Source organism: Bombus pascuorum, chromosome 3 (genome assembly GCF_905332965.1).
Source record: "Bombus pascuorum chromosome 3, iyBomPasc1.1, whole genome shotgun sequence".
NCBI classification, from domain to species: Eukaryota; Metazoa; Arthropoda; class Insecta; order Hymenoptera; family Apidae; genus Bombus; species Bombus pascuorum.
Window position 1 is genome coordinate 7452110 of NC_083490.1, and position 13601 is coordinate 7465710.

At 36.9% G+C, this 13601-nt stretch overlaps 2 protein-coding genes across 3 annotated transcripts in view; both read right to left on the reverse strand.

The window, feature by feature from the left end:
* Positions 1 to 13601, reverse strand: part of LOC132905635 (E3 ubiquitin-protein ligase MIB1-like) — a 243809-nt gene that overhangs the window by 93219 nt on the left and 136989 nt on the right. The window lies entirely within an intron of this gene.
* LOC132905152 (histone-lysine N-methyltransferase SETMAR-like) lies at positions 3517 to 4518 on the reverse strand. Its single transcript, XM_060956159.1, has 2 exons — positions 3752 to 4518; positions 3517 to 3687 (listed from the first exon to the last, which is right to left on the reverse strand). The coding sequence occupies exons 1-2, from the start codon at positions 4390 to 4392 to the stop codon at positions 3669 to 3671; spliced, it is 660 nt and encodes a 219-aa protein (XP_060812142.1). The 5' UTR covers positions 4393 to 4518; the 3' UTR covers positions 3517 to 3668.

Below are 13601 nucleotides of genomic sequence, written 5' to 3' on the forward strand. Positions count from 1 at the left end.
AAAATTAGAATTAAGTGCACACTTCCTAAATCATCCGGACAGTGATTCGCCGATTTGATAATACAAGGTTATGAACACGTTCAGTGTTCTCATCGGCATGCGAGGTAAAAGGTCGACCCTCGCGAACATCATCTTTCGCGTCTTCTCTTCCTTCTAGAGACCTTTTCACCGATTTGTAAATGGTTGCTGGCTTCGTATCGCTCTTCCCAAGTGCTTCTTCCAGCATATCAACCACTTCAGTTCCTTTTTTCCCGAGTTTCATGAGACATTTCGCATTAATGCGTTCTTCTTAAATCATCAGACATTTTCAAGACACGTGGTGGTTGAAAGAAACATGGACGATATGGGTATACTAAAAGAAAATTCCTGTTTATAGAAAACACTTTAATCTGCATTCTTCGCCCGGCCAGATCGCCGCGTCGTTGCTGAATTGGCAGAAAAAGAATCATCTTGCGAACCTTCAGAGCCGAGGAATAGATATCCTCTTTGAACGAGTACGTATGTAAAACACGCATTCGAATCAATTAGAAGGATATTTTCTACTTTTGAAAAGATCGAAGGACGAGTATCAATGAAATTCATCTCCAGCATTAGATTAAATTAAGGTGAAAGGAAAAAGAGTAATGCAGCTACAGATGTCGTTAAAGATACCAGTGACGTGTATTCAGCACATGTTTTAAGCGTAATAAAAAAGTCGAACGTGATTTTCGACCTTTCCGATAAATCAAGATCCAATCGACAGGAAACGTTTGATATCAAAGGGCTAGGAGCTGTAATTGAGACAGAACTTCGTTTAACAGTTAGAGAAGTACACAGAAAGATTAAACAGCAGCAGTAGCACTGTACATCGACATTTGAGCTCGAAAAAGCGATCCGGCTTATGGAATGACCGTGATATGAACGTCAATACTCGAATTTCCAATTTCCCAATCATCCTCTGAATCGTCTACAAAATATACGCCGTAAAATACGAGCAACGTTTTCCGTAGAAATCGCGGGACACAAAGTTTCTTTTCCCTCGACGGTAGAACGTTTTCTTTCTCCGTCATTGTTTCGTCGCACGTGACAACCATCGGGACGCGGCGGAGATTAAAAACCGTGTTGTAAGAAATTACCAGGACTGCGTATTCCGATGGTATTCTCCGACCGCGAATAATCGGCCAGCTTTCTTCGCACGGAATTGTAACGCGATTTCACGGGATTTCAGGAAACGCCCTTTTTCACGGAGTGGAGCGGCAAGAATAACACAGACGGAGAGAGAAAGAGAGAGAGAGAGAAAGAAAACATAGGGTTCGCCTTAATGAACGTCTCTTGTCTTTGTCCCACATATTCGTCGGGACCACGTTGCTCTTCCTTATCAACATTAGCCAGTGAGACGCCAGGGAGAATAACATTGGCCTCTGGCGAGTAATATATCCATACTTCCCGTCATCCCTTAATGCATTATGCATAAGGGTTCGATATATCCAGGGCAATTGTATGTGTGTTCACGTACAGGGTGTTCCAGTAAGTTGCTGCCAAACTTCAGAAGAATGTGATATTTGTCAAAACAAGGAAAAATGTACGAAACGTGGGTTCAAATGTCGTTGGTTTTGGCCGCAGAAATAACAAAGGACTACGACACACGAAGAAATAATTAAGATAACTAGTAGCTAGCAAAAGAAGGATCGAAACATATGCTAAGCCTAAAGTTAAATAATATGTTAAGTTGTTAGCGGTTAAGTAATTTCAATTTTTGGGGTTTGGTTTATTAAAAATATATCACAGCGTATTTCTAATGTCTCGAAGAAGGAAATATAAATGAATTGCACGTTTGTGGATAATGCAATTTTACAAATTTTTACAAAAATGTAAAATCTCATTTATAATAAAGTAATTGAATTATTAAAGTATTACGTATCAAGCATCTGTCAAGTCGTAGAGATAAATCGTAGAGATAAATCCAATTAAGTGACATTTTTAATTTGCACGAAACTTGCAACAGACAGCATAATCGAAATGATTATTTCAAATTCGTCATCGACGTGAAACGGTAAAGAAAACTTCTAGAACGATCTAAGTTTGTGTATCGACGAGCACGGTGGTAATTTTTCACGATTTCGTGCCGCATAATGGCGCGTCTCCACGAAACAAATCCTATCGAAATTCGAAGCACTCTTCCATCGTCAATGGGATTTTCCAGGCGTGCTTCGTTTTGTTGAGAATACGGAGAAAGAGGGTACTTAAACGGCCTTAAAAAGGAAGGGCGAGAATGGTGATAAAAACGTGGAAAGTAAAGGAAGAGGTAAAGGAAGAAAAAATTAAAGGGGATAATATACGAAGTGTAAGAAACGAAAGAAACGAAGTCGTTTGGATAAATGGGATGCAAGTGATATTTTTGAAATTTTTTACTCGAGGGCAGGAACAGTTGATTTAATTATTAAAAATAAGGTTGCTTGGGTGATGGGATAGCAGTTACGATCCAATGGTATCAAGTAAAATTCTGCACGAGAATTCTTTCTCTCGTTATGCACATAATTAGCATAGTTATAAAGAGTATCACTGTATCTGGATACTTTCCATACAAAATTTTTACGAATACGTAACGTGTATCGTACGAGGCTTTGGGAAATATCATTAGTACTATTATCGACTATATGTATGTAGATAATTTTGTAACTATTACGAAGTGCAATGTCGTTATGAATATTTTCTGCATATTTTTATTTATTTCGTTATTTCTATATTTCGTTTCAACTTATCAATGTAATTATGATAGTCGTATCATGTCGTATGTAATAGAAAATCTTTTGCATAACACACATAATATTATTACCAAAGATTCAAGTGTCCAAACATTTCTACGCCCCACTATAGATGTATTATATTCAGCTATTAAAATTTCGATAAAGTCTAAACTATATTACGCTACCGATATTAAACTATCTTTCCTTATTTTAATTATCAGCTTTGCTCGGTTCTCGATTTACTGCGAGTCCAGCTGTATTTGCTGGTACGGAACCACGTAGCAGAACAAACTTATGACAATTTTAACGCGCTGTAATGATCTCTGTGTAGAACTTGTGCGAACGTGTCTAGCAAATTCGGTGTAGCATTTTGCATGAATCGAAACAAATGTTTCCGTATCCATATATTCATACGTGCGCGCGTACTATACGGCGTTACTGCACTAAAATCTAATACACTCACGTTGTAATATGTGAACGATATGTTTCCGATATTAACTGGTGTGTAATTGGTAAACGGTCCTCTGTTGCATTCCCGAGATATAATTATGGCGAAATTATAGCGCAAGACGTAAAAGGACAGCATTGCGATTGTCTGTGTTCGCAAACGGAACTCGAACCACGTCGTGAGATTAAAAATATTTGAATGATACTAAAGGAAGTTTTTCTGACGTATTTATGATATGAAGGTTGCATGTTTGAATTTTCGATCGAGTTAAAAAATATAAGGATGGGAACTTCGGAAACGTTAGAATAATGTTTTTAATATGAAATAATTTATCGGTACAAGTATAAGTATTTTCTTTTATTTGATTTATTGACAGAAATCTGTTTATTCATATAGATTTACACCAAGTTTGGTAAAAATCACGAAAGTATCATGCATAATAAAGTGTTTTGATTAAATGTAAGCATTCAAATAGTAGAAAACGTAAATTCGTGTTAATTTTCCATATAGCATCTGAAAAGTTATATGTAATAATATAAATATCATTAATATATTATTATTATAAAGTCAAACTCACTTGGGACTAATCAGTGGAACTTCAACTGATCTTCTACTTTTATTGCAATATCTCATGCAATTTTCAGTAAAGGCAAGAACCCCTTCCTCAAAAAATGTGGGCTCTTTTTTAAGAAAGTCTTCCATCGCTCTTATTACATCTCCATTATATTTTTTATTTTTATTTTGAATATATTGATTAAAGTTTTTGAACAAATAAGATCTGGTTGGCGAGTCTTTTTCAGATTCAGGTGGCAACGAAAGAATCGTGAAGTTTTTTTCTCTTATATATTTATATGTATCCACCGTGAACTCTGGGTTTGTAAAATCTACTATTAAATTATATTGTTTGTCAACATCTTTTGAACAACGCAGCTTTAAATTTACGTTTTTAAATGAATTATTAAACAGTGCACTCGTTAAATTTGTAGATGGTCTAACAAAATATTCGATAATCCCAAACTTATTCCACCAAACTCCAAGTTGCTGCATTTTGTTCTCTCCAGAATTATGATTTTCATTTAACCAGTTGAACTGATACGTGCCGTCATTATACAAGATCCATTCGTCATCGTAGAATATAATCGAGTCCAAATCCATTTTTAGTATAGCTTCACACCTAATGTAGTGGAGGATATTCTGCACTCGCGTATTTGACGCCATGCTTCCTTTCAAGCACTATATTATATCCTTCTAAGCTTTCACAGAATCTACGTATACTAATTCCACGTTGAACTAGTACTGTTTGATGCTTACGCGTATCTACTACCGAACTGAAACATTTTTTACAAAGGAAACTTTCATATATTCCTACGCTTTCATTTATCAGCTTCTGTTCAAGGAGATATAAACGTTACATCCTCTATTTCTGTCTCTGTCTCTCAGCGAAATATACACAGTGTAGCGATGAGCTCATAGTTGTCGTGAAGCAGCGAGTTCGAAGCATCGATTCGCCTTCGGTTCGTTATTTTATTTACAGAAAGAGGGTAGCAACGTGATCATAGGCGCGAACGGTTGCGAGACCCAGAGAAAACAAAGGAAATAATCGAAGGGCAGTCAGTATCATTTGAGGATACAAAACCGAATGCACCGAGAGGTTCAGAGGAATAAAATTCAGGTCGCTTAGTCAAACGAATATTTCGAGAAATATTATAAAGTCGAGTCGAATTACAATAACAAACTAATCATTTGTAACGAGTTAATTATAATTTTAAATATTGTTAAATATAGAAGCTCGCTATTACAATCATTTGAACTATCTCTGTTATCCTAATCGAAACAGGAGAACGACTGATTCACGGCGTCGATTATCAGAATCGTAGCGAGAATATACGCCTCTCGCTGACGCGTTTCCTCGCCATCGCGTCTCTTCGCGAACGGTCGTAACACTTAGTTAGTAGAAGTTATGAGAACAGGTTGCAATCGTAAAGTATTTAATGCCTATGCGTAATATTAGATTAAAATAAACATAGTATGCACGAAAGTAGTTCTGTAACATTGTAATTAAGCGAACCGTGGATATGCAGAATTGGTCGCTGTTAGGCAAGAAAGCAATACTGTTCTGTTAAGTATAATGTAAAAGGTCGCTATACTGCTTTATTGTTCTTGACATTCTCGTTGACACTAACGAGATATATTAAACGTGACGCAGGCTCTGACATGCGACGATAGGCATCCTAACTAATTTAAAGATGTGGTCGTTGCGATTCGTCAACAATTTTGAGCCTGTTTTAGTGAAGATTAAGCAGAAATAAATGTATAGGAATAGTCCAGATTTGCATGAATTATAAGATGTTTAATAGAAATATTATTTATTATGCACATATAATATGTTCATATGAACGAACGACTGATCCTCTCGCTAATTATCTCAGAGGCTGTGCTGACAATCATATCGCAGAATATAGGCTTTCATTTTATCTATACACATACGTATATCGTAAACGATGATATATGTATAATTAAAATTTTGATAAAATTAAATTCATCGTTCTCAACTTTGGAGAATTACAAAGCCACCAGTGTTTGCCTAAAGTGACGTATTCACTGGTGGAACAAGTGGTTCACGAACCTTTGCAAACCGTTGAATTGGTTAACAAACTGAACAAAAGCATTTCTAAGCAAATTGCGAAAACGTCTCGTTACAGTATTAATGGAATTTTGTAATGTTTTTAAGATTTTTGTAAACATCAGGATATTGATCTTTCGAGAACAATCCTGTTGCACTTGTATTTTGTACCAACGTTCCGTAAACACTGCAGTCTATTTCTTCAGAGCAGACCTGAAACTGAAGGTTTCCGTTGTTTCCATTTGTACCGCGCGATGTTCTGGTTGGTTGATCAAACCGATAACTCAACTCGCAAGTTCTAACCGCATCTCCGTTTCAGACCTGTCCTGAAGAAGCAGATCGCAGTGTTCACGAAACGTCGGCGCAAAGTGCAAGGACACAGCGCAACTACAAAACGCAAGTGCAAAGTGCATGTGCAACAAGATTGAAATCTACAATTTTTCAAAGTGTTTGAATATTCCCGTGAGCGATGTGCGTGATTCGGGACGCAATAATGTCGAGTGTGCAGCATACCTTAATACACGATGATTGAAGTTGACGATAAGGGAAAAATCTGATTACAAGTTAAATATTACAACGGTAAGCGTACGAAGAGACCGCTGAAACACGATGAAACCAAGGTTACTATGGTCGAGTCTGTAAATCAAGCGAAATGCTTTGGAATTGAATTGTGGTACTCGAGGGACCAACGCACCACCTTACCACTAACTACGCCTGTAGGGAAACGAGGCACTGGTTATACATACATACACATCGTGGAAGAACCAAGCAGAGATGAAAGGCCACTTGGGAACGAGCTATCGTCTTGTAGATGTTCGATCTGAGTCCAAATATCTTCGACAGTTTCACCAGCTCGATTAAACGTTCTAACAACTTATTTAATAGCACTGCACACGGAGACCTTTGGCGCGTAATCGTCGATTCAATGGGACGATTAAGTTATATTATCGTGAGTTTCCTTTCAAAGTAGCGATTCTTTGCATTGTCCAAGTACTCGAGAGAATAATCCTTAAGCTATTCTCACGTCAGGGTGAGGCTGGATCAGAGCGAGCCAAAGATCGTCTATTTTTCAACGAGATCCAAAGTACCTCTTTAATTATTTCCTTTGCACGATTATCGTACGATTTTGTCAAAAGCGTAACTGCGGTTTAGCCTGCCTGGCTTGTTTGTCTCGCGTACACTACATCACGCGATGACACAAGGAAACAAGGCAGCCATCGAGTGAAGCAGTCTCGCGAGTCTGCCTCGCATTGTCTCTATATGTATAGGTTTAAGATTATCCTTTGCGGTATTATGTCAAGTGTGACATCACATTTCGAATATAATACGAAATCTTAATCGTATTTACAATTACGATGATTATGAAAGATAAACGTTGTAGCTCGATTTATGGGTAATTTTGTAATTTTAAAACATATCTTGCCAGAAATGGGCAAATATTTGAATCAGCTTAAAAATCTTCATATATTTTCGAAGAAACACTGCTTTTTATTTTTATATATTTTAAAAGTAATATATATATATTAATTGTACTATAAAAATAAGGATATTATCGTTTCTTAGTTTGATTAAGAAAATGTATTTACATCAGTAAGAGATACATCGTAAAAACAAAGTTTTAACAGAACGAACAACCTTCTATTTATTCCGAGATTTAAGCTTTTATTTATGCGTCTCGTGTACAGCGTACGTACGTATTTTTGGCTCGCCATACACCTTTACATTTTATTTTGCCGATAAGTTAGTTGCTTTGATACGACCACGTACTGAATTACCTGCTTTTAAATTATTCAGCAGTTCATGGCGCACCGTAGCCTATGGCATCCTACATTGCGACCATATTTTTTGTCTTTCGTGCGGTCGCAACGTACTTTCGGCTTTTCATTAATTTCTAAAAGGAAGCGACCTTTCGCTATCAAATTAGAAACTGCTTCATTATTGTTCATAGATTTTAACGATACGATTCGAATACCTTAATATTTTCAAAACTATTTTTCTAACGTTTGTTCTCGGAATTTTGCCGCAGAGCTACGAAAATGTTCATGTAAAAATGTTCAGGTTGCCTCGCTTTCATGAAGCTTTCCATCTTACTTTACAAGATTTCATACGTGTATCCTACGATGTATAATTATGAAAAATAACGTTGGTTTTAAAACATTTATTCCACATTTATTCGATTGACATAATAACGATAATTTTCTATCGTATAATGATTATTATTATTTAACTTTGATACACAGTGGGACCTCGGTATTATGAATAGCTTTCATCGAAATGTTTAATCATCTCAAAATCTCAACAATATCGGTTGATAAAGGAAAGTAGATATTCTAAATATATTTACTTACACTGACTCATTAATATAATCATGATAGTTTCATAACAGCGCTAATAAAATTTCAAAATGTCTCGTATAACACACACAATAATTTTGTAAAAGGTATATGCAAGTGTTCAAATACTTTCGTGAGCCTGTATACGTCGTGTTACGTTACCACTTATTTATCAAACTTAATTATTTGTCTGCATTAACATCAAATAAATTAATGATAAATAATAAATAAGTTGTTACCTTTATTTATTAACCATTTTAACGATCGACGAGAAGAAAAAGAAGCTATTACTCTGGCAATTCACGTTCCCGTTACGAGGAACTGTATCGATGACAAATCATTCGAACGACTTCTTTTCCCGTATCCCGCGAATCGGACTTGCCGCTGTTTTTTCGTTCGTGAAATGAGTAATGAGCGTTTCGTGAGACGAAACGATTGGGAATCGATTTGTCGCCAGCAACAAGGAGAAATTCTTTTCTTTTATCTGTCCCTCGCGAAATACGCCGAATCGTGACGAAACTCCTCGTCAAATCGAAATCGTGCCGATCGGAACACGCGCAGGTTTATCGCTCGGAACGATCGGTGACACAAAATGTTTTTTTTTTCCGAGTAGAAATCGATCATCTCGCTTGGATCAAAATTATCTTGACGATCATTTAGTCGACGAGTTTATATGGAATGTTTATTTTCAATGAAGGAAAAACGATATTTTCTATCGTATAGGAATAAATTCCACTCTTTGTATCGATTATTCCAACTTCGTGATAGATAGTAAACAGCGGAGAAACTGATAGAGAGAACCGAACGAAACGTGTTTTCACAAGCTCCTATCCGCAACAACAGAAATCCCGTTTATATCACTCGTCCGATTGTAAAATAATCCGCCAAGAATGAAATAAACATATACTAAGCTTCTTAACTGATAAACTAATGAAATTACCCTCTCGATATATGCACTTTCTATGTCCGTCGGTCCGTACGTCCGTCGGTCAGTAGGTCCGTCGATCCGTACGTCCGTCAGTCAGTAGGTCCGTCGATCCGTACGTCCGTCAGTCAGTAGGTCCGTCGATCCGTACGCCCGTCGATCCGTACGCCCGTCGATCCGTACGTCCGTCGATCCGTACGTCCGTCGGTCAGTACGTCCGTCTGTTTGTCCGTCTGTCTCTCTCTCTCGAAATTTTGAAAGATTTCAACTTATTATGATGTTCTCTGGAACCACAATAGGGAAAATAGCGTCTGTTGCTTAACGTCGTCGGAAAGCTGGGAAATATTCAGCTACTTCGGTACTGCAATTTCATAAATTGTCCAGTCTGGAAACGTCGTGGCACGACGCGCGATTTCTCCTTCCGCAATTCGAAATTTATGCCCGTGCATGTCGAAAACCGGACCGATGACAAATCATCTGGCTGCGAGGTACGCGCTGTTTTACTTGCTGCATTTTGTTTGCGTAATGGTATCGGTGACTGCGCATATATTAATCGACTTGGATGGCGATTATTTAAAAATAAATAACGGAAAATAAGGCAAGATTTCAACAGTAGAACTATCAATACCGTGAAAATGACGGATATCAGATTTGATGTTTTTGCGATAACTAAAAACTTGCAGATATTTTTGATAAGATTGAACTGCTCAAAAGAGTAATTAGTTGATTAAGCTGATAAATCGGAAAGCAAATAAGAACGTGTCGAATACTTCAATTTGTTAAACATTTCCTTGGAATTTGTTCAAGTTATTTATGAAAATTTATTCAATTTATAATTTTAATATAATGTGAATAATATTTCAAATTTATTCAAAGTTATTTATGAAATGTTCTTGTAACAAGCGAATTTATTGAAAGGGATAATTTGATTTTCAGAAAGTTCAATATTAATCATATATCTGGAACATGAAACTGAGAAATTGATAAAAAGCGGAGCTCGTCAATCTGTATCGTCGTCAATACGATCATAATGAGGGTATCTCGTTATAATGATAATGAAATTTCAGAATGTTTTACATAAATCACACAATGCACATTTAGAAATCGTCTGTGACAATTGTTGATGTACTTACACCACTGTCCATAAATCACCGGACTGTTACTCATTTTCAACAATGGTTAGTATAACAATACAACATGAATCCAATTTTCTCGCTTTATTCTATTGTTTAATTTTGTGATATGTAGCCGCTTTACGATAATACTCGAATGCGAAATTAAGCACGTACATATATAATCGGAATAAACATTTAAAAATTCACTGCATCTATAAGCATCTGTTTGAAAATTCTCGAGACAAATTATTATAAATGACGTATAATAAATAGAAGAGCAAGGCAAATGCACAAAGTTATCATAATACAGTTATGACAATTATTGGAGAAGGTTGAAAGATAATCACAGCGGAAATATTACAAAGAAATAATCGACAGGATGCTGCTATTAGTTCAAGCGACGATATCTACATGCAGTTGATTGAAAAAAAAAAAAAAAAAAAAAAAAAAGAAAGAGGAAAATATAAGATATTTCCTTGAGATTTTTCACGCACAATTTATACATTCATTAAATTATAAACGATTAATAAACGCTATTTTATTTCATAATGTGCGACCTTTCGTAATAAGAAAATCGCCTGTATCCATATTTTATTAAGTGTCTTGTGATTTATGGATATGGACAAGGTGTATGTATATGAGCGAGCCAGTGTACGTCCGATGAGAGAACACGAAGATTCGGAATTTGTGTGCAACCGATTCGCGCCCACTTCTCCTGCGATAAACTGCGTCGTGTTTCATAAACTTCCAGCGACACGCTTCCTTTGTCGGCGCCACGGTAAACACATGAATGCTTCTTTCGCTCAGCGCCAACTTCGACTGTAAGTCACCATAGCCTGTCCTCGCGAATAGTGTTTACAAGCGCGTATCTAGCGAATAGTTTGCTGCGAACGGGCATAAATTGAGCAGAGAATGAAATTTCCCGCGGCGGATTCGACCTCGATTTATCGTCGGTGATAGTGACTTGGGAAGGAATGGAAAAGACAATATCTCGTGTCGATAAACATGGCTAAGGAATTCGTTAATAACGCGAAGATAAGAAGAATTACTACGTAAATAACGCAGCTACATACATATTCAAATAGAATCATAGAAAAGCAAATAATTTATTTGACGAGTAGATGCGTTGTTTAATCAATTTCTTCTTATTATATAAAGAGAGAATATTGTACTTGAATTATAATTCGATTAGAAAAACAATCACTGATTTTTCTCTGCTCTTTTCTGTTTACAAAATTTGTCTTAATATTCACGTTATTTCGTAAAAATCAAGAGCCGAAGATTTTTGGAAATTTTAACGTCGTTCTTATTTCTCTAATTGAAATATCAAATCGATCGTATATATCAATCGACGCGTCTCTTCATTCTCTTAAAAAAAAAAAAAAAAAAAAAATAGTTATATTATAGTGCATTTAGGTCGAAGAACGAGATTAGTTTAAAAGATATTCTAATTTTAATGTCGTCCAATTCATTTATCGTACGAAGAATACGAAACACGTAAAGCAGTGCGTTACGATGCCATATATACTTGCAAATAATTTTATTGTAAATTATAAAGCTTCCAGCTTTATTTTGCCGTTTTTTATGACACAAATAACGTATGGATGGTAATTAATTATAGGAATTCTTTGGCTGAGCCAGTCAGACAAACGTTTGCGTTTAATTGACATAAAGTAGCAATTAGGGAGCTTAAAATTGGCTTTGTCGGTCGCATGCCCAGAGATATACATAAAATTCGCTCGTTCAATATTCTTCTTTCATGTCGGATTTGCTTCGGCGATGAAATATCAATGACGGTCGGGCTTCCGTAATTTTTCTGCTAATTACAGGGCAAAGGACGAAGTAACGAAGGCATCCTTGAAATGACATGCTTTCCAGCGTGCTATCAATGCACGTTCGAAGAGGACGATAAGAAAGCAAACAGAAGAAGGAGAGAGCATAAGAGAAAGAGAAAGAAAGAGGCAGCTGCACCCCGCAATGCGGCACAGTTCCTGATCCGATTGCAAGCTCAGTCAGCGTCCTCGAGAACAATCCAAGAATCCACCGATTTTCCAGCAATCTTTGCGTAAAATAGAAAATTCCAAAGTTTACGATACGGTCGAAAATGTTCGTTATTTTTTAAAGTTTAAATATTTGAAAGTTTTACGAAAGTGCATTTACTGCAGAAAGTTCTTACGAATGTACCTACTACGTGTGCGTTATACGAAACTTTTTGAAATTTCGCTAGTAGTATAATTAGATATAGCTATCGTGAATATACTGGTAAAATCTGTTTCTACTTGGTTAAGCTTATTTAAGCTTCTAATAATTGTATCCAATCACTGACTTCGTTGTACACGTTGACTTGTTCTTTCTTCTCGACTTATTCTGTCGATGTTTGGCAACAAGCAATTATTCCATGCAAAAGGTAGTTGGTTTGATGAATGTTTAAGAGAAACGTGCCATTTGGGAACGCATTAGCGAATATTTATGGAGACGTTAAAAGGATGTACCTTAATGACTCAAAGCATTAGCTTTACATACCGAAGATGCGATTGCGAGCAAAGAAACAGTCAACTAAATTCTTTCGTTATCAATCTCCCGTATTTTAGAATAAAAGCACGAAACCAATTAGAATAGATTTACTTTGACATTTACGATTGAACTTTCGTAGAGTAAATCCTGTTGTATAATGCCTGTTTAAAATCCTATTTTGTTTATTCATAATTTTACTAGCAACGAAGAGCCGATCGACTGTAACCAACGATTACTGTTTTCAACCGAAAGTGATAAATCATAATCAATCGTAATCCTTTCGAGTAAAAATATTTCGTTCTTCCCTTTCATTTTCTCGGAAACGAAGCTTTCAAAGCAATGTCGTTGTTGCTGATCTTCGCCTTACTTTCAACCATAGAATCACTCTGACTTCGCTTGTACCGCGAATTTACGCTCGCCATGTATAGCTGCATCAACGATCGAAATTCAAACAAAAGAACAGCCTTCGCGCTCGTTCGTGCACTTGGCTCCGGATGCGGTCACAGGACAGCCATAAAAGCTACAAAGAGACGGTGGTCAGAGAACAGCATATTTCGGATTCTATCGTGTTCGAGCCGAACAAATATCGGCTGGTGATGGTTCGGTCGAAAAGTGGAACTTCGACGTGACTCGTTCCGATCATAGACAAAAGAGGAGAGATACAAAAGGACCGGTGACAGAGATCGTCACGATGGACAGGCACGCGACGAAGAGAAGGCCAAGGGTCAGGCGTGGGATAGCCAGCGAAAGAGGATGGGGTCGAGCGGCTGATTCGCCACCGAGGCCAGGAATCCCGTAATTTCTGCAACAAAGCGAGCCGTCCATCTCGCCACTATGCACTGTACATGGCACACTGCCGCACTACCCTCCGTACAACAGGGTTATTAGATCGTCGTGATGAACGAGCTATCACGCTA

What these genes read in the sequence shown, in the direction of transcription:
- LOC132905152 (XM_060956159.1), bottom strand. Translation starts at nt 4,392, where the DNA reads ATGGCGTCAAATACGCGAGTGCAGAATATCCTCCACTACATTAGGTGT.